Source organism: Haliotis rufescens, unplaced genomic scaffold, assembly GCF_023055435.1.
Source record: "Haliotis rufescens isolate VD_foot unplaced genomic scaffold, xgHalRufe1.0.p SCAF_13, whole genome shotgun sequence".
NCBI lineage: Eukaryota > Metazoa > Mollusca > Gastropoda > Lepetellida > Haliotidae > Haliotis > Haliotis rufescens.
The window spans coordinates 11,185,634-11,207,971 of NW_025963813.1; the positions used below are offsets into that span (position 1 = coordinate 11,185,634).

At 39.8% G+C, this 22,338-nt stretch overlaps 1 protein-coding gene across 5 annotated transcripts in view; it reads left to right on the forward strand.

Moving 5' to 3' along the window:
• LOC124139085 overlaps window positions 1-22,018 on the forward strand; it is a 28,765-nt gene extending 6,747 nt beyond the window's left edge. For all 5 annotated transcript variants that reach the window (XM_046506092.2, XM_046506094.2, XM_046506096.2 and 2 more), the window contains 7 exons: window positions 2,581-3,030; window positions 5,238-5,370; window positions 9,486-9,601; window positions 11,802-11,936; window positions 15,672-15,765; window positions 17,107-17,162; window positions 19,568-22,018. In XM_046506092.2, coding sequence (XP_046362048.2) covers window positions 2,581-3,030; window positions 5,238-5,370; window positions 9,486-9,601; window positions 11,802-11,936; window positions 15,672-15,765; window positions 17,107-17,162; window positions 19,568-21,510 — 2,927 coding nt within the window. In that variant the 3' untranslated portion in view covers window positions 21,511-22,018. The remainder of the gene's footprint in view (window positions 1-2,580; window positions 3,031-5,237; window positions 5,371-9,485; window positions 9,602-11,801; window positions 11,937-15,671; window positions 15,766-17,106; window positions 17,163-19,567) is intronic.
• Window positions 22,019-22,338: the final 320 nt, after the last annotated feature.

Sequence of the window (22,338 nt, forward strand, 5' to 3'; positions counted from 1 at the left end):
GTAATGTTAAAACAATGGAGAAATTTGTACTAGCCCACGGGAATTTGTACTTGCCCAGGACTAGCGGGCTGGTGTTAAGTTATAACCCTGTAATTTAGTTAAATGCAGTGTTATCAGTGTCATGACTGCCTGCCCACCTGCCCCTGGCTGGTAATTTTTCTGTCGGGCTGCATGAAATTTTCCGTCACCTACCTGACTGTCTTGCAGATAATATTTAGCTGACTGACGTATTTAGTTTTATCATAATTCCTAGTAGAATCTTAAGTAATTGTTTGTATTATTTGAACTTAATCAAGAGCTGTTTGTCTCTTTTTTTTAAGCCATTTTTCAATATTGATAATATTTTAATGTGGGCAAGTAACTTTGAAAATGGACAGGTCACCTGCCCAACTGTCTTGTTGGGTTTCAATATTTTTTCCAGCACTGAGTACAGGGTTAGAAATTGGCAGTAGTCCTATAGTCCTTGCCAAACTACCCAATAGTAAAGGTATCCTAAGGACTAGTAAAAATTTGTTTTGTTTTTTAAAGGTTTTGCTATTTGTTATCATTATAAGGACTAGTGGACTGAAATTGTTAGTTTCTACCGCTGGAGTATTGTAACTAGTTCAGACTCTGTTACAGGCTAGTCTCGGCTAAGGTGTGTCAATAAGGGCCTTTAATAAGAGCCAGATCAGCTACAGCTAATGATTTCTCCCAATTACATTGAATACATCAAAGTCTTATCAAACTAAGGTGTTCCTGTCACTTCAGGCATACAGTCAGCAACTTCAGCCATTAGTCCAATGCCCGAGTCAAGTTAAATTCTTTTCGGTCTCAATCTGGTGGGTTCAATTAGTAATAGTCCAGGACCCGTGAAGATCCGGGGTAGAATAGGTCTTCAGCAACCCATGCTTGCCGTAAAAGACAACTATGCTTGTCGTAAAAGGCGACTAACGGGATCGGGTGGTCAGGCTCGCTGACTTGGTTGATGCATGTCATCGATCCCAATTGCGTGGATCGATGCTCATGATGTCAATGACTGAGTGCGGCGTTAAACAACAAACAAACAAACAAACAAAGTAATAGTCCAGTGATAACATGGGTATTGGATAGCCAATAGCAGACCTCGGGGTTCTGCAAATGATAGTGGCCTGAAAAACAGCATTACCCTCATATAGGGCTTAATTTAAGCAACTTTATTTAACTTGCAAGGCGTTAGAAATTGGCACCAGTCCTGTAGTCCATGCCACTCTGTCCAATAGTTAAGGTTTCATTAAGGACCAGTGGAAATTTGCCTTTTTTTAAGGATTTTGCTATAAGTTATCATTACAAGGACTAAAGACCCGTGAAGATCCGGGGTAGAATAGATCTTCAGCAACCCATGCTTGCCTTAAAAGGCGACTATGCTTTTTGTAAGAGTCGACAAACGTAGTCAGGTGCTCAGGTGGGCCTTTTTTCAAATTTAGGGGCTGAAAGCACAAGGCCCCACCCTAGAATTATCCCTGATTGGATAATGTAAATATTGTAACATGATACAGTGGTCAACATCAGTGAAAGATGAAGGGACAGTACATATTCTTAAAGAATCCACAGTTTTTTTTACATCAAGCCCAAGAAAGCATGACATATTACACATAACACAGGGATTAGTGATGTAATAAGGGTAAACTAAAGTTAGAGGTATCGAATGTCTTCAAAGATTGATGTTGTGCAGACAAATAGCGGTTAGTCAAGACACAAATTTGAATGTTTTTTACATGCTTGTTTTGTTTGTTTGTTGTTTAACGACGCACTCAGCAATATTCCAGCTATATGACAGCGTTTTTTACATGCACTAAGACATAAACATAAGGTTGCATTTTTCATGAATAGGTTGCACTTGTGTATGTAATATATATATATAATTATAGCGAAATCGAGCTCTGCTTACAGTAAAGACTTTTTTATTTTTGCACGTGTGACAAAAACTTTTGAGTCTTCTTGCCCAAAGTGGCTATTAACATCATTTTCAGTAGATTTTAGTTTTGTTATAATGGACAATTATTAGCTGAACTTCCGTGACCAAAGAATAATTTCTGTTCTCAACAATAGAGTGCATGTTGTTTTATGCCACAAACAGAAGTATTCGAGCTATTTTAGCTTCGTGTAAACAATCCATTGTGCAGGGTTAGAAATTAATTTTCGACCATATTCGACGTAATAAGTGCCCCGCTCTAATAAGCGACCACAGCGAAATTTGCTAATATATTGGCAAGTGAACAATCCCAATTAGCACCCCTTCCGATTGATCAATGTACACAAGACACAAATTTATTTGGGTATAATACACACTTATGTGTTATATGCACCCTTAATTATGGGCTATTAAATTCTGGAAAAATATTTCTGTTGTATACAAACATTTCAGGCTGTCAGTATAAACCACGAAATTAACAATCTTCCCACTCTGTTGTTTTTTTTCCACCAAAATAATATTCAAATAACAGCCCCCTATTTCAATTTTTGAGAGGGCCCTGGGCGCTTATTATGTAGAATAGGGTATTTCTTTTTCTCTTATTGTTGAAGGCTTTGATAGACATTTATTTGTTACTGTTCTTTCAGCAACGTGGCTCTCATGGGACCAGTGGACTTCCTGCTCAGCTACATGTGGTAATAATGGCCACCAAATGAGAAGCAGAATGTGTCTGACTTCATCTGAGAAAGTTCATTGTGAAGGATCCATATCCGAAATGAAAGTTTGTTTTTCACACAGCTGCAAGGACTTACACAACAATGCAATCAACGGACATATTCACATCGAGTCCAAGTTGGGCAACAAGGACCATTTTCATATGAATCTGCATACACATGAGCCATCCAAATCCACTAACACATCATCAGGTCATGTGTGGTCGACCTGGAGTGGCTGGACAACGTGCGAACAGTGTTGGAAGGGTAACAGGAAACGGATGAGAATGTGTGTGAATTCGCGGAAGCAACCGGACAACAAAAACCTGTGTCCTGGAGCTGATGCAGAATTTGGGCCATGTGTTGGTCCAGCATGCAACCATGGTATGTTGTCAGCATGATAGGCAGAGCTTTGCAATAAATACTGTCCATGAGAATCCAATCTCATTATATCTACCGCTACACAAAGATCTGAGGACATCACATTATGGGTCACGTCAGACTGACCTTTTTGGCGCGAACTTTGACCGACCAATGGAATGACCAATCAGAAGGCAGCTTTCTCGTGCTTTAAGGCACAAATTTCAAATTGGCAACTTCGCTTCGAAACATATTTTGACAAATTCTCGATAACAAATTTGAAACCTGAACAATAAAACGTTCTGGAATGGCTAAAAGAAGTTCTAGATTGTAAGGATTCAGTTGTTAAACCCCTAACTACCGTTCGGAATACACCATGTTAAAGTTTTCGAGATTGCATGATTAGAAATCACATACCGACTATCACTTTCATTATCTGGTAAGCGACGCACAGATTGGTCGGATGAAAGGTCGTTCTGACGTGACCCCTAATGGGATGTCTTCAGATCTTTGTTTCGCGGTAGTGAGAACTGAGGTCTGATTTTAATGAGATTGATGAGAATCTTAGGACCCCTCTTCCTTCACCCAAGGGGTGGTCGGGTAGCCTTGTGGTTAAAGCGTTCACTTGTCACGCCTTAAACACAGGTTCGATTCCCAACATGGGTACAATGTGTGAAGCCCGTTTCTGTTGATATTGTTGGAATATTGCTAAAAGCGGCATAAAACTGTACTCACTCACTCCCTTCCCCTCAAATCTTTACTTTATGAAACCCTTCTATCCTGTGTGTAGTGTGACCACCCTTGAAACCCCCCTAATTCTAGGTACGAAAAACTCGTCTTATTCACAGTGATATACGGTATTGTGTTGTGGTGGGATGATACTCTGATGCATCGGTTGATCGTGATTTTTTACTTCTTGATACATGTATCGATCACAGTCACACACGTAAGTAAAACTATCGATTCTGGCCTTAAATGTTCGATTTAATAACTGTTCCACTAAACACTAATTAGTAGAGCAAGTTATAGTGAAAACATCAATATTTTCCTTTGTTGTGACATAATTGACACTGCCAACTGCAAATCATCAGTGTGCCAGGTATTTGGCCATCCTGTCTATGAATAAGATGGCTTACAAACTAGGGCTGTTACGATTCACTCGCGTATTTGGTGAATCGAACCGTATCCATTCATGAATCGAATTCGTTATTCGTGGCCACTAGAATCGAATATTTATGAATATGCAATCACGTGCATTTACATACCCTGTACCTAAAACATCCATAAGAACATATGATATGCATAGATTTCTTTAAAGACAACACTTTAATATTTTATTTGACAGGAATTTGGTCACTGGTCATTGTAGCATTTAAGCAGATACTGGTACTTGGACAAGTGCAGTATGTGAATGTATAATATAGATAATTAACAAACCATGTCAATAATTTATGTTGGTAATGTTTCACTGAATATAACAAATAATACATCAACTAACTTATTATTGTATTCGTGAATTAATATTCGTATTCATTACCCTATATTCGTGATACGAATCGAATTCGCCTCATAGGTTATTCGTTGCAGCCCTATTACACACCACAAATAATCGGATCATGAGTAAAATATCGTGATACGTATTTGACAGCGTTAGAAATTGGCACTAGTCCTGCAGTCCTTGCCAAACTGCCCAGTAGTTAGGTATCATAATGACTTGTAGAAATTTGCCCTTTTTAAGGGGTTTGCAATATGTTATCATTAAAAGGACTAGAGACCCGTGAAGATCCGGGGTAGAATAGGTCTTCAGCAACCCATGCTTGCCTTCAAAAGCGACTATGCTTGTCGTAAAAGGCAACTAACGGGATTGGGTTAGTTTCTAATGCTGTTTTTACATTCCTTTGATGACAGGGATTTAGAAAGTACATATTCATTTCTTTGTCTAGTTACAATATGACTAAAATATTGCCGACATGACTTAAAATTTTAACTCACTCACTATTAGCAAAATTAGCAAAGGGACGTAAGCTTTCCCATTCAAAATGGTTTCCGATCATAGTGTCCAATTGACCTTTGATTTGCCCAATCATCATGTCCGTTTTAACAAACTTCATTCAGTACAAGTTTTCAAATGTGATTCACCTTGATATAACCTGTCTGTAACCTCCAAACAAATATTTCTTTTTAAAACTCTGACCATGCCTCTATTAATGTTGTTTTGTTTGAATATTCAGATAATGCTGTGTATGTGTCTGAAGGCCAGTCTGTGGAATTAAAATGTCCAAAACCTCAAGGCACGGTTCCTACCCTGGTGTTCTGGATCACGCCCAGGAAGCAGCGCATCCGGCCCCACAGTGACAACAAAAGGTGGGTTTTTATCCCCCGCCCCACAAAGTCTGTACGTCCGTCCGTCCGTCACATTTCATTTCCGGAGCATAACTAATAAACCGTTCAATATTTTTTCATCAAACTTTGCAGGTCTGTCATGTACATGCTGAACTGGTGCTTTTTGCTATTTAGAAATTTTAGAAATTTTTATTTTAAACGTTTCCATGGCAAGTTCCACCTCGGTTAAAAAAGGTTAGGGTTTGTTTAGATTTAATTATGTCATAAATTCTGCAACAGGGGCGGGGGATATAGCCACGTGAGTTGCAAACTCTTGTTTTTGTGGTGGGAGGGATGGTTTTTGTCTTGCCCCAATGAGGCAATATTTTACGGACGCCTCTCTCCTTCTATATCCCAGGTCAAAAACGTTACATTGAAGTTATCTTTTCATGCCTTGTTTTTCATACTTCCTGAAAAAAGTACATGTTTGACATGAGTGGTTTCTGTGCCTACAAAAAAGGCGTGGGACCTGTATTTCAGTGCATGGGACCTCTATTTTAGTGCATGGGACCTGTATTTCAGTGCATGGGACCTGTATTTCTGTACATGGGACCTCTATTTCTGTGCATTCGACCTGTATTTCTGTGCATGGGATCTTTATTTCTGTGCATGGGACCTGTATTTCAGTGCATGGGACCTGTATTTCAGTGCATGGGATCTCCATTTTTGTGCATTGGACCTCTATTTCTGTACATTGGACCTGTATTTCTGTGCATTGGATCTTTATTTCTGTGCATGGGACCTGTATTTCAGTGCATGGGACCTGTATTTCAGTGCATGGGACCTCTATTTCTGTGCATGGGACCTGTATTTCTGGATATGCATATGCAGAAATGCAGGTCCCATGCACTGAAATACTGTTCCTATACACAGGAATACTAGTCCCATGCACTGAAATACTGGTCCTATGCACTGAAACACTGTTCCCATGTACAGAAATACTGGTCCTTCTATATCTCCCTCTCTGTTATGTCACCAGATTCACAGGGTCACTCAAGGAATGTTCTCACATGGACCCTTTATGAGACAATTTCAAATATTCAAGAGGTACACCCAAGGGCTGTTACGATTCACTCGCATGTTCGGTGAATCGAACCGTATCCCTTCATGAATTGAATTTGTTATTCGTGGTCACTGGAATCAAATATTCACAAAAAGAAATTTTAAAAAGTGTTTTTTACTTGAAGTTGTCTGTTCTTTATCAAAGCAAGATATGCAAAATGGAATATATACCATGCAGTAGTCTGCCCTGTAGGTCATCTACAACTCCAGCTCAGTTAAACGACTGATTGTCCATACCGCTCATCAATTATTTGGACCCCAAAGGTAGCATTGTAGCAAGCGATCACTGTATTTTTCTCTGAATATTATAAATAATACATCAAGTGCTGGCTTGTTGTATTCGTGAATAAATATTCATATTCGATACCCTATATTTGTGATACGTATCGTATATGTGTCATTGTGTATTCGTTGCAGCCCAAGTACCCCAACACTTTCCCATACAGCACAATGTTAAAATGCCCCATTATATTTGAAAATGTGGGCCTTTTTTTCAAATATAGGGGCTTAAAAGCACAAGGCCCCACCCTAGAATTATCCCTGGATTCACTTTCGGGCATTGGAATATTCTTCATCTTGTACATATTGTGCAGGATTCCACATCACGTCACATGTATTGATTGAAGAGAAAGGCCGACAGTCTTTGTAAGACATGGAACATGTTCCTCTTTACACTACAATCAGGGGCCTTTTATGTGCACTGGAAAACCAGTTCCTCACTTGACTCAATCATGATATTTTTCAAGCTCAAATTTACAGATACGATTATTTTGGAAATATATTATAATAATGTTTATTAGGAAATTTTAGGGAAAGAAATGTGCAGCATTATCTGTAGAACAAATTTTTTTGGATTTCTTTTTCAAGTCTTTTTTTTTATTTGGGTCAGGTTTTTAATGTCTTCATTTGATTGCAACCAAATATATTTTTCACATTTGGACACTTAAACTTTTCATAATAACCAATTCTTAATTTTTTAATGTTTGAAGGAGAATAACTCTCTTACATGTGTGTGTTCACAATGTAACAGAATATTACCGATTGTTATTCAGGAGCTTTGTGGGCCATGATTTTTTATCAGGTAAGGAGTAAGCAGGCAGTTTCTGCAGGGTTAGCCACGATCTCCAAATAGGTGACATCCGGCTAGCACAATTTGTTGTTCAAACAGCATATTCAGTCTGGATCCAGTGAGAATTCTCGAGCCGCTAAGATCGCTTTGTGCAAGTGGGCCCTGATCTTCAGCACGACTGACCAATGATTGGGAAAGCCCCAAATCATCCCCATTTCGTTACTGTATTGTGCCTGTAGCAAAATACTGTAGCATTGCTACAACCTTTAAGTTGCTGTCATGGCAGGAGAATGGGAGGTTCTAGGACATATTTTATTACATTCAAAAGTTATATACGTACATGTATTTTCATTGGTTGAGAAAGGGTCACAGCACTCGCATAACCTTCTTTAAACATGGTTGGTTTGTTGTTTAACGCTGCACTCAGCAATATTCCAGCTATATGAGGGCGGTCTGTAAATAATCGAGTCTGAACCAGACAATCCAGTGATTAATATCATGAGCATCGATCAACGAAATTGGGATCGATGACATGCATCAACCAAGTCAGCTAGCCTGACCACCCGATCCCGTTAGTCGCCTTTTAGGACAAGCATAGTCATCTTTTACGGCAAACATGGGTTGCTGAAGACCTATTCTACCCCGGATCTTCACGGGTCTCTTTAAACATGGTATTGCCCTGAGACCCACCCTGCCCTGAAGTGATCAAAAGTGGTATTGCCCTGCATGATAAAGCCATTGGACTCAAAGGAGGGAAATATTTTCAGCCCATCAGTTAGTGAGTGAGTATGGTTTTACGCCGCTTTTAGCAATATTCCAGCAATATCACGGCGGGGGCCACCAGAAATGGGCTTCCACATTGTGTGCATGTGGGGATTCGACCCGGGTCTTCGGCGTGACGAGCTCTTTACCCACTAGGCTTTCCCACCTCCCCCAGCCAATCAGTGAGAGCGTAACAAAAGGCGTGAAGTGAAGCAACATTTCCTGTGTCATCTGATTCAATCATTGTTGAATTTGAAATACCATATTCGATGTAAGAAGCGCCCGCAGCGATATTTGCTAATATATTGGCCAGTGAACAATCCCAATTAGCACCCCTTCCGATTAAGACTTATTTATTCGCGTATAATACGCACGTTATGTGCATACTTAATTATGGGCAATTAAATTCTGGAAAAATATATCTGTCGTACATAACCATTTCAGGCTGTCAGCATAAACCACAATATTTATCTTTCCACTCTGTTTTTTTCACTAAAATAATATTCCAATAAGAGACCCCTATTTCGAATTTTGAGAGCGCCCTGGGCGCTTATTACGTGGAATATGGTAGTGTTGTTTTATTTATTATGTAATAAAACAATTATTGACCATAATTCAGAGAATGTTTTATGGAACCTAGAACTGATACCGACATGTTTAACACATCTCATCTAGTGTTTGTTTGTTGATAACATACGGCAGCCATATTGGATATCTTAAGAAAATTTGTGAGGAATTAAGTAAGCACATGTGGTATCTTAAACTTATGCGAAGAACAAAGATGCTATGTGAATGCGACTCAAGAAATTACTTCAAATTAAAGTTGGCTGGAAATTCTAAGAAGCTTTGTGAATCTTAGCTCGGAGACCCCAAAGAATTGCAACTCCCATATTCAACGTTGACTTTCAACCGTCGTATTTCTAAAGTGTCTTTGTTCAAGTGGATTCAGGGTAATAATATATCCTGAAATTTTATATACTTGTGTGGACAAGATGTGATTATTATTGATAGCTAAATTATATAATCATTAATTTTGATATTGACTTTACTTTATTAGTATGGAGTTTTTAAAAAATATTAGATAACAAAAGATATGGGTATCTTTTTACTTGGTGTACAGATTTTACAAAACGTAAGGTTGATGATCCATGAACTATTGAATTGAAGAAATAAATGCCTTATTGAGAGATATATTTTCTTGCAGGATACATATGTCTGGATCTTCTCTCCTTGTTGATGATGCTAGATATGCTGACCAGGGGATATACAGTTGTATTCTGCTGATCAAGGGCTCTCACCATATGGTAGAAACTACACTTCGTAAGTCTTCTCCATGTCAAATATATATTTCAGTTGCCTCTCGGTCTCTAGGGATTCAGGGATAGAACAGATCCAGGGTACCCCATGCTTTTTTTTAGTCCAGACTCATTTTTTAAACTTGGTTTAAGAATCCTATGGCTTTAAAAAATTTAAATGTGAAAAAATAATGAAAACACAAAAACAGTAGGTTTTTTATATTCCATTGACCAGAAATAGGTAAAATGTTAAAAAAAAAACATTTTTATTGTTGCTATCACCAGCTTCAGTATATTAAATTATATGAAATATGATAATTAATACCCTTTGAAAATATATCTTCAAAACTCCTGCCCCTCCATTATTTTGCTCAAGAAAAATTCTTACCTAAAATTTGGAGGAAATTGAAATTGGAATTAATATTATTAAAATAATTTTCGACTGCCACCTTCAATTTTGTGGCCAAACATACGCAAACATAAACGTAAAAGGCTACTGTCACTATTGGTCTGTAGGATACCCACAGGGTAATCTCAATTCACTATGTGAAGTTGCTAATCCATTACGGTTTCAATTTTCACAAATTCACAAGATTTCATCATTCACCATACGACCCGGGAAGATTCCGGGGTAGAATAGGTCTTCAGCAATCCATACTTGCCATAAAAGGCGACAATGCTTGTCGTAAAAGGCAACTAACGGGATTGGGAGATCAGGCTCGCTGACTTGGTTGATACATGTCATCGATCCCAATTGCGTGGATCAGTGCTCATAATGTCAATCACTAGATTGTCTGGTCCAGACTTGATTATTTTACAGACCGCTGTCATATAGCTGGAATATTGCTGAGTGCGGCGTTAAACAACAAAAAAACAAAAACAAAACAAATTCACCATACCGGTAACGCCAACCAGTTGGCACAATGATTTGGCACAATTGAGACTTTTGGTCCGTCCCTTGAACATTTGTTGAACGGTCTCCTGATGTTGAGTATCTAATGTCAGTTCTTAACACTCCAAATTAAGAATCTGTATCTTCCCATGATATGAAGTTTACAACATAATGCTGCATTATCTCCCTTGATTCTTCAGACATCTTCTCTCCTCATCCTTTCGACTAGCTAAGGAGAGAAAGAAAAAGTCTTATTAACACAAAGATAACCATTGTTTCAGCAAGAATGAGATTATACTGATACCCTCTTATTTATTTCCATTTTTTCTTTGCATAAAACATGAATCATTATAGCATTAAAGTGTTATTACAATATTAACGTTGTATCGTTGAATACTGTTAGTGTGATGTCACTGGTTTGCCAGACTTAATTATTTACAAGCTGTTGTGTCAAAGATGAAACATTGCCAGTGTTAGAAATTGGCACTAGTCCTGTAGTCCTAGCCAAACTGGCCAACAGTTAAAGGGCAAGTTCACACGGAAATGAACCAATTTTTCTTGTACTTTTTCCACATTAAAAGTGTTAACATAGAAGTGTCATAGACAAAAATATAAAAACATCATATTTAATTAACATATTTTTTGCATTAAAACGATTTATATTTTTCACATTTACCAAGTGTTCTATTTCCATAACAAAAACACCATGGCTTATGCCCCTTGCAATATGACGTCATTGGTGCCAATTGATAAACATTATGATGTCATCATGCTTTGTTAGAGCCGCTTCACGTGGTGTAGGTACAGTTTTGTGATTCTAGCATCTCAGATGCCAGCCAGAATTGTGTTATGCTGAGTCACCACTGCGCCGGAGTGTGTCGTAGACCATGTTGTTTTACCGCAAACTGGTCCTTGATATCTTTTGCGTTGAGAATAGACAGGGACCCAGTTGAATTGGCACCAATTACGTCATAATCTAAGGGGGATAACTCAGGCCTATTTCGCTCGTAAAACGAAGGCCTCATAACGGCATATCATTTTAACACTATTGTGAGCTTCCTACTTTCACTGTGAAAAAAAATGAGTGTATATTTTCAAACACAGATACTAACTAATTCTAAAATTGCATTTTGTTTAGAAAAAGAAAGAAAGTGATTTTTGCGTGTACACTTCCCCTTTAAGGTATCGTAAGGACAAGTAGAAATGTGCCAATTTTATGTGTTTTGCTATATGTTTTCATTGTAAGGACTTGTGGACTAAAAATGTTAGTTTCTACCCCTGACTGCTGACTGCGGCGTAAAACAACAAACCAACAAGGGAGTTTTTGTTCCAGTGGTGGACACATGTAAAACCCGTCAATGCCAGAATGGTGGAGCCTGCAAGGTTACAAGCGACCCTGAGTTTGATGGCATCATGAACTACAAGTGCAGTTGTACTGGAAAGTACCAGGCCCCCTTCTGTGTGATTCGTATGTATTCAGTGGAAACACGTTTCTGTTCTCAAGTAAATACAGTAGAACACGGATATAACCAACTACAAGGGACCAGAGAAATCAGTTCGTTATATCCGTTGTTCGTTATACACGTTTTCGCACGGAAACGTCCGCCATCTTGGATAAGACAAACACACAATACACGTAATTGCAGCATTTACTTGTATTAGCAGCGTATATGTTTAATGTTTGTTTTACAGACAAGATTACATGTACAGGTAAGATTGACACAATGCAAATTTACAAGGTTGATCCGTCACCGCTGATTGTATTGATTCGCCGCCATTGTGTTGATTCGCCGCTGATTGCGTACAGCCAATTGTCAGTGACACTTGACACTGAGTGAGATTTCTCAGTTCGCTATACACGTTGTAATGAGTAATAGATGGGCTTGTCGGTGATCAGATATCAGTTCACTGTATCCGTTAGTTCGCTGTAGAGAGTTCGTTATATACGTAAATTATATATGATATTATATAGGAGATTAATCAGGGATTTTTTAACAGTTCGTTGTATCTGTTTGTTCGCTATATCCGTGTTCGTTATATCCATGTTCTACTGTACCAGCATTTTGACAACTGTTGTGTGTGTGATTGTCTGTGTTGAGGAGGAGTGGAGTAGGGTGTAATTCAGTAATGTCTGGCAGATATGAAATCCACCTGACACTGTACATCATTTAGGGCTGGGACGAGTCCAAATTTACTCCCGGGTACCCACTGCAAGTCTCAAGAGTTGGGAACAAAATGTCTGATTGGTAAATGTGTTACAGCAGCCCTGACCAAAACTATTTACATACAGAGAGAAAGAAGAAGATAAATACATGTATCAAACAATCAGATCTAGACTAACATATAGCCTCTGAAATCTTATATTACACAATATCCTTCTTGACTCTAAAAATATAAAAAAAATTCCCTATGCTGATTTCTAGCTTGAGCTGGCTGGACTTGCTTTGGTATGCATTTCTAGATTTATTTTTTCAAAAAATAAATATATTCCACGGTCATGGTGCAGGACTAAATCAGATCATGCGTTCACTGAAGTTGACTGAAGCTTTATCTTTACTCAAACATATACAAGTCAAAAGGAATGTCGTCGTCAGAAAGAAATGCGACCATTAGCGACTTATAGTGTAAACACTGAGCTATAGTGAGTTTTTGTCATTAAACAATATATCACGTGACTAACCATGGGTCCAGGTAGCCCTGCGGGTACCCGGGTCCGACTCAGGACCCACCTGACCCAAGTCCCAGAGTTACCTGTCCCAGCCCTAACATCAATCCATAGATTCAGAATCGGGCTGGGACGAGTCCAAATTGATTACCCGGGTACCCACCTCCCTATTACCCGACCCTACCCAGGTACCCACTGTAGGTCTCAGGAGATGTCTCAAAATGTCCAATTGCAAACATTTTTAGCATAGCCCTGGCAAAACGTATTTAGATACATGTATTAAACAATCTGGTCATTCATATACTGAAGTTGAAATAAGTTATATCTTTATTCAACCAAATGAAAATTAAGAAGGAATGGGTGCATAGTCAGAAAGAAATGCAAACATTAGTGACTTGTAGTGTTACCAGTTCTAGATATTTCTGTCATTAAACAATATATCACGTGACTAACCATGGGTCCGAGTAGTCCTGTGGGTACCCGGGTCCTACTCAGTATCCCCCTGACCCGTGTACCCGAGTTTCCCGTCCCCGCCGTCCCAGCCGTCCCAGCCCTCAATCAGAACATGTCAGTTAACCCTCCTTCCCACGGGGAGTTGTATCCAAAACCAACTCTTGTCCCATTATCTGACTTGATTGAGAACCAGGTGGTATATATGGTGACCTGCCTGATTTCTTGTTATTTTATTGTCATGCTATCAACTAGTCCTGCACCATCACCGTGGAATATATTTATTTTATGAAAGAAAAAAAATCTAGAAACGCATACAAAAGCAAGTCTAGCCAGCTCAAGCTAGGTCTATTCTGAAATCAGCACAGGGAAAAAAATTAATTATTTTTAGAGTCAAGAAGGATATTGTGTAATATAAGATTTCAGAGACTAAAGGTTAGTCTAGCTATCAACCACTGGTGTGTTTTGCCCAGGTTTGATCATATACAGGGAGCTTTTTATATGGCTGTAATATTGCTGACTGGAAAACAACAATAGATCACTCTCTGAAAGTCTCTGTTCTATAAGCTTTCATGCATGCATTTGTCAAGTGTTTTTGTTAGATCTGTGTGTGCTTACCCACAACATACCCAACACATAACACTACCTTAACCCCAACCCCAACCCCAACCCCAACCTCAACCCCAACCCCAACACTATCAAACACCCACACCAAACGCCACACCCACACCCACACCCAACACCACAACAACAACACACAAAGCCCACTACCAACAACACACAAAGCCCACTACCAACAACGCACACAACACCCACGACCAACACACAACACCCACAACAACAACCAACACACCACACCCAACACCATAACCACAATGAAAACAGCACACACACACACACACACACACACACACACACACACACACACACACACACACACACCCTACGAACAAAGTACATGGCACGAGATCTGTGGTAGAATAGGTCTTCAGCAACTCATACTTTCCCTAAATGGCGACTTAGTATATAATGCTTGTCTTGAGAGGCGACTAACGGGATCAGGTGGTCAGGCTCGCTGACTTGGTTGATGCATGTCGTCATACCCCAATTGCATAGATCGATGCTCATGATGTCAATCACTGGATTGTGTGGTCCAGACTCTTATTTACAGACCGCTGTCATATAGCTGGAATATTGCTGAGTGCGGCGTTTAACAACAGACAAACAAACAAACTGCACCCTACTGCCTACACTATACCAAACATCTACACCTAACACACAACCTCCAATATCCCTCTACCCTGGGCTGACATTCTAAGTCAAGACCTCACAATCGGTTTTTGTCCTTAAATGGATGTTCTGTGATTGTAGAGCTTCAGTTATATGTACCGTATTCGACGTAATAAGCGCCCAGGGCGCTCTCAAAATTAGAAATAGGGGGCTCTTATTAGAATATTATTTTGGTGGAAAAAGTTGAAAGTTGAAAGATAAATTTCGTGGTTTATGCTGACGGCCTGACTGTTTATATACGACAGATATATTTTTCTAGAATTTAATTGCCCACAGTTAAGGGTTCATATAACACACGAGTGCATATTATACACGAATAAATAAGTCATGCGTACATTGATCATTCGGAAGGGGTGCTAATTAGGATTGTTCACTGGTCAATTTGTTAGCAATTATCACTGTGGGCGCTTATTAGAGCAGGGAGCTTATTACGTCGAATACAGTAATCACTTTCCGTGCCAGTAAACTTTCAGGTTAAATTGCATCACTCCATAGCCAACATCCCACAAGACTACCATGAGCATAACAACATGCAGTAAACTACGGTTATAACAAACTCAAAGGGACTACTAATTTTAGTTCGTAATAACCGTAGTTCCTTATAAGCATATATACAGCATAACAACAGCCAATAGTCGGGACCAAAAAGTAAGTTTGTTATATCCGTCAGTTCGTTAAAAGCGTGTTCGTTATAACCGTACTTTACTGTTCACTGATGAGTGATTTTTTTCAGCTTTAGTAATGGCTGATGTTGCTCTTGATAACGCTCTTTCTATTGACACTGTCAATTGGTTTCAGGTTCAATAAATGTAGGCAAATACATCGGCCCCATCATCATATTAATCATTCTCCTGATGCTCGTCATAGGGCTTGCCTTGTGCCTCCTGAGAAGGTAGGTGTATAGTGTTGGAGATCAACACCACAACTCAACATGTCATTGGGGATATTTAATTTAAGAAATAGGGGCGGTCGGGTAGCCTTGTGGTTAAAGCGTTCACTCGTCACGCTGAAGACCCAGGTTCAATTCCCAGCATGGGTACAATGTGTGAAGCCCATTTCTGGTGTCCCCCGCCGTGATATTGCTGGAATATTGCTAAAAGCGGCGTAAAACCATACTCACTCATTCACTAATTTAAGAAATAAACGACGAGTGGGAGTTGTTTATCGTACTATAAAACACTGCACGGAGAATAAACCATGAGAGGCGCAGGATGTTAATAAAATGAACAAGCTTTAGAAATATTACCCATATTTGAACAGTGATGACTCCCTGAATAGAATCCAACTGTGGCAATGTACGACAAATCCATTTTATGAGGGGGGGGAATTTGGTATTTCCCGCATATTATCACAATTTGCACATTAATTATCTGTACCTTTTTTCCCAATTCTGATTGTCATATCTCTCCCACTTTTGGATGCGATCGTTCAGCGATTGCGGTTATCTACATTGCACAGCTACATACTACTAGACACTTCCCTCTGAAAAATAACATCAGTGCGAGCGCATGTTCAAATCTTCAGAAATGACGTCATGATAGAACAATAATTAATTGTGAAATAAACCATGCTTCGTTCTTCATTCTTCTTTGTGATGTATCACGTACCTATCCTTTATAACAATATATATAACACATTTTCGACAAATTTACTTGCTCTACTTACCATGTTAATGTAGTGAGGCTAAAATCAGTGACTCTGCAAGAGATAATTGACATCCATTGACCTTATTTGATAATAGGACATTGTGGATGACAACCAGTCAGTGTCCAAGAAGGGAAACTCTGCTTCAGTTACATATGTGTTGTACTGATTTTACAATATTGTGTTAGAATTCATGTATTACCCTCACTATCACTCTGGAAATAAAAATATTCTGCAATTTGTTTCATAAAATCCATTTGACACACATGCTCGTATAATAATCTCTATATACAACCCCTAATTCTGCTATGTGATCCAATGATTAGTCATACTGATTGATGCTCATGTTATCGATCACTGTTTTGCCTTTTCAAAATCCAGTTTACAGATGCAGGTTGATTTTGTGACACCAATAAATTGCTCACAACAGCCTCTGTCAAGTTATTTGATAATTATGAGATTCACAAAGCTGCTTGGAGGATAAGGTCAAAGGAAGAATGGATGTCTTGTGATTCACACATTTTCCGATAAAATTCACAAAGCCTATTAATTGTGTTTTACATTCTTATATGACCTTTGTTATTTCCAGGTCCTTGCGTAAAGCTAAGATTGATTCCTTAGGAGAAAACCAATGGAAAAAGGAAGGTAATCCTTGTAGAAAACAATCTGTCAGGTCTCACAATGAATGTGCTGGAAAATAGATGAGCCCCATAGGTTGGGGCAATGTCGTGGAAATTTGCTGAGTGGTGTAAAATGAGGTTGGGACTTACTCTGAAACTATGAATGTGTATAGTCTCAATTTTCTGTATGATGAATAAAGGCAGTGTTCATATTTACAGTGACAACATGTTTTTGAAATTTCTAGTGAGTGAGTGTGTGAGTGAGTTGGGTTAAACGCCGCATTTAACAGTATTCCAGTTATATCGCGGCGTGTCAGCTTAATGTGGGAGGAAAGCCGGGAGTGATGCAAGTCTCAGACGTTTACCACTTCGGTGAAACGAGCACGGGTATGGTGCCGACAAACCTAGAAACATAATCGGGGTGAACCGGGATTCGAACCCACAATCATAGGTTTCTGGCGTGCCCAAGGGACGCAACTCTGCACAGCGAATCGCGACGACTAGGCCACCGGTGCCCCCTTGGAATTACTAGGTTCTCTGGATCCCTGTTCCTGTTTTTCTGTTTGTATTTCAATCAGTACCCCTGAAATGTTATTTTATTTATTTCGAATAGTGTCATTCTTACAATAGAAGCAGTCCACGACTTCAGCCACAAATCCAAAGCCTGAGTCTAGTAAAATTCTGTTCGGTTTAAGATGCTCACCTGATAACATAGTCTGCATGGTGATATTAGAATACACTGAAAATGATGCTAGGAGCCATGTTTGGGCTTGAGGACTTAAAAGTGTTGGGCACAGATTCTAGAGGCCATTCCAAGGATAGAAATGACCAAAGCTGTTTGTTCGAGAAATACACAAATGTACATTTACATTTAAAACAAATATTTGACAATATGTATTTCCTCAGAAAGCACCCTATCTTGGAAGTTGAAACTTCGGTATGATAGGTCAACATTATCAACCTCAGATTTTCTTCATGCCAGAAGACCCTTGAAGATCCGGGGTAGAATAGGTCTTCAGCAATCCATGCTTGCCATAAAAGGCAACAATGCTTGTCGTAAGAGGCGACAAACGGGATCGGGTGGTCAGGCTTGCTGACTTGGTTGATGCCTGTCATCCTATCCCAATTGGTTGGTTGGTTGGTTTGCTGTTTAACGCCGCACTCAGCAATATTCAAGCTATATGACGGCGGTCTGTAAATAATTGAGTCTGGACCAGACAATCCAGTGATTGATATCATGAGCATCGATCCACGCAATTGGGATCGATGACATGTATCAACCAAGTCAGCGAGCCTGACTACCCGATCCTGTTAGTCGCCTTTTACGACAAGCTTAGTCACCTTTTACGACAAGCATGGGTTGCTGAAGACCTATTCTACCCCGGATCATCACGGGTCCTATCCCAATATGACGGCGGTCTGTAAATAATTGAGTCTGGACCAGACAATCCAGTGATTGATATCATGAGCATCGATCCGCGCAATTGGGATCGATGACATGTATCAACCAAGTCAGCGAGCCTGACCACCCGATCCTGTTAGTCGCCTTTTACGACAAACTTAGTCCCCTTTTACGACAAGCATGGGTTGCTGAAGACCTATTCTACCCCGGAACTTCACGGTTCCTATCCCAATTGTGTAGATCGATGTTCATGATATCAATCACTAGATTGTCTGGCCATCATACAGCTGAAATACTGCTGAGTGCAGCATTTAACAACAAACAAACAAGTAATGTCACTTGGTTCACTGTACCACAACAATCACCTATTGATTTTCCCAAGCAAGATGACCGCCTCCGTGGTCTAGTGGTAGAGTGTCCGCCTGGAGAGCAGAAGGTCCAGGGTTCGATCCTCGGCCGTGTCATACCAAAAGACGTTAAAAGACGGTAGTTGTTGTTGGCTAAAACAAGGACTGGTCGGCTCGGAGTCAGTATACTGTGTCTGAGTGGGGTATTCATGTTAAACTGCGGCATGGTTTCTCAGTGAGCTAGCACTATAAATCGGCATCAGTCCGGACTAGTACAAGCAGCCACACAAACACACCCACGTACATGCACGTCGCTATATAAGTGCAATAATCTTGGACGCGATCTTAAACCCCATTTCACCTCACCCAAGCAAGATCAATCAGGTTCCTGCAATTTCAAACCTGAGAGGTAACGTGTAATAAAAACAGCCTAGCATCACTTGTATGCGAGATGGGTGCAGTCAGCGCTTCTCAATGAAGCGCTCTACACAAATTAATTTAATCACCATGACAAGCCTACTCACGTGTGACTCCAGTAAGTGTGATTAAAGTGTCCTGTTAATCCCAAAATAGTGTTTACTATTATCAATCATATATGACCCGGAGGATATATCTAGAATACTGCTGTGGCAGTGGTGGAAAACATCATTTACTTAATCTATAATTTATTTCTTCTTGAAGGCACACTGCAAACGGAGAAGAAAACAAAACCCCACAAGACAGATGGGAAGCCTGTACCCATGGAGAGGCCAGAAGACAAAGCTGATATCGCCAACGCAAGCATTGTCAGTAACGATGGATCCTTTGTCGAGATTACTGAACATGATTATGTTGACTTTGATGGTTTTGACCTCCCCCAGGAAGAGAAGAACCCAAGAGGAGGCTATGAAAGTGGCCATGCTTCAGATGGGTATGAAGGCAAATTCTTGAAATATCCAAGTCCCCCCTACAAAAATGTGGGTAAGAATTATGAACAGAAAGAGTTTGATTACATCCCGATGGACTCCCTTCCAGAACATGTCAGCACTCACCCAAATAAACCTGCAGGAGTTTACAATGATGTGTCAGCGTTCAAAGACGTCTCCAGTGGAAACATTGAAAACTTCTATGAGAATCTCAGCTCGGAACAAAGAGCTAGGCCATTCTACCCTCCACCATCGAAAGGTGAACAAGAATATATTGAGACAATGAAATACAAAGCTAGCTTAAAACAAGGAAAAGCTTCTATTGACAGGGAGGCACTTGCCCAAGAGGCTGTGGAAATTGTTGCAAAGAATCTCACAAGGCAGTGTTTGGTTGAGATCGAAAATGAGTCCCAGAATCCAACAAAAATTGTGTCCACAGCTTTGAATTCATCTCAGATGAGATCTGATTCGCCTGGACCAAATAAATATCAGCCCCATGGACGTCCTGGTAACCCCAATACCAATATGACAGACATATCTGCTGTGAATTCAAAATCCCCTAAAAAGAAAACCAAATCCACCCAAAGAGAGGAAACAGCGAATCTGCAGACTAAACATCTTAATAGAGTCCCTCAGAACACAGCACCTGGTGATGTTTCTGATCCCGCTAAGGATAACAGACCTGCTTTTAAGAAAGGAGGAGTAATACCACCTGAGTCTCAGGGCTTTGTACAACAGCTCCTCACACAGACAGAGGGGAGACGTCCAATGGTTTCAAAGAACAGGAATCCTGTACCCAAAGCAAGGAGAATTCCTGAAGACACAACCAGGCAAAGCCAAATAAGATCTCCAGTCAGCCCAACTCATAGACGGTATGTATTCCCAATGACACTGTCAGTCAAAGACAAGCAACAAGAGGCTGAGTTTCTCAAGCACTTTGCTACATCTTTTTCCAGCCAGCCAGTAAGCCCTACTACCAGTACACCAAAGAAAAATGACAAGATAGCATGTATGAATGTGATCATGCCTTCAGACATTATGAAGGAAGAAGAGGATGACTCTGAAACTCTTGGCAAGAAGGGGAAGTCTGGTGAGCTAATGGTGGTCACGTCTAGTAAAGTCCTTGGCAAAAGAGAACAGGAACCTGTGACTCGGGGCAGAGGCAACATCAGCAGTAACAACAGACAAACCTCTGCATCAGAGATGTCTTCTGGGAGTGAAGTGTTCTCAGACTCATACTACCAGTCTCTAACTCAAGTCTCTGAGCCCACTGATTTGAGTGGAGGAAGCTTCTGTACACTAGACACACCAACCGTCGAGCCCACTGATTTGAGTGGAGGAAGCCGTTTCCGTACACTGGACACATCAACTGCCAGGCCCACTGATTTGAGTGGAGGAAGCAGTTTCCGTACACTGGACAGATCAATGTCGTTACAGGCAATGCCAGATCTAGACAACACTGTCAGCTTTCCTAAGCTGACCATCAGCTATCACGAGGAGAGTCTTGGTCAAGCTGCTGGATCTTGGTGTCCATCAAATCCTGGACAAGATGGCAGCCTCTTCCAAGGGGAGATAACTGAGGGGAGTGTGTATTTGAGTGACTATAACTACACCCAAGGTACACCTGATGAGCTCTCAGAGAGTCAATGTAGTGGTGACCACACATCTGATGATGATGATGCATCTGATGATGATGATGATGATGATGATGATCCATGAAGTCTGATTACGTGAAGTTGTTAAATTGTGTCCGAAGAGATTGAAATGGCTATCCAATATGTACCCAAATTAGATGGGATTTCAAAGATTTAAGAAGTAAATGTGACATACAATATTTTCGTGAGGCATTCAAGGTATTTTATTACAATATTAGTGAATCACTCATAGATGTTGTGATTATGGTAACAGTGGTGCTTCTTCTGATGTCACAGTTTGCTTAGCATTGCTGGTGCCCCCCATACTGTTCCATGAGGCCAGACCAGTCTTGTTTTCTTGTCAGCGTGCCATGATGCAGGAATTATAACACAAACTTTGCCAAGGTTCATTTGAAGATCATTTCCTGATAGCAGCTTTTGAAACAAATATGCAATCTAACATATTTTCAAGACAAAGTTTACATTAATCAATCACTAATCAATTAAGATGAATAAGGTCTTCTATTTTTATGAACTTTTTGGCAGACTATTCCATACATACATTATTATTGCTGTCTTTTACATTAAGTGATGAATTTGTCCCAAAAAAGAAATAAAACATCCATTTCATTCCACATGTCGTAATGTAGGTTATCTGCGATAGTTAATTTGTAAGGCCACATTTTTTGTTCCACAGATTTATTCCAGGTTTTCCGCACAAGGTCAGCCGAAATAAAAATAAATAGCTATTTTATTTATTTATTTATTTATTTATTTATTTAAAAGTCATTCTGCTGTGGAGTTGAAACTGCAGCTGGTTTCCTGATCACTGATAGTATGTAGATATGGAATTTATATATAAGAGGGTCTATATTGCTTGTGGGAGACATGATAAAAATAAATAATTTTATGT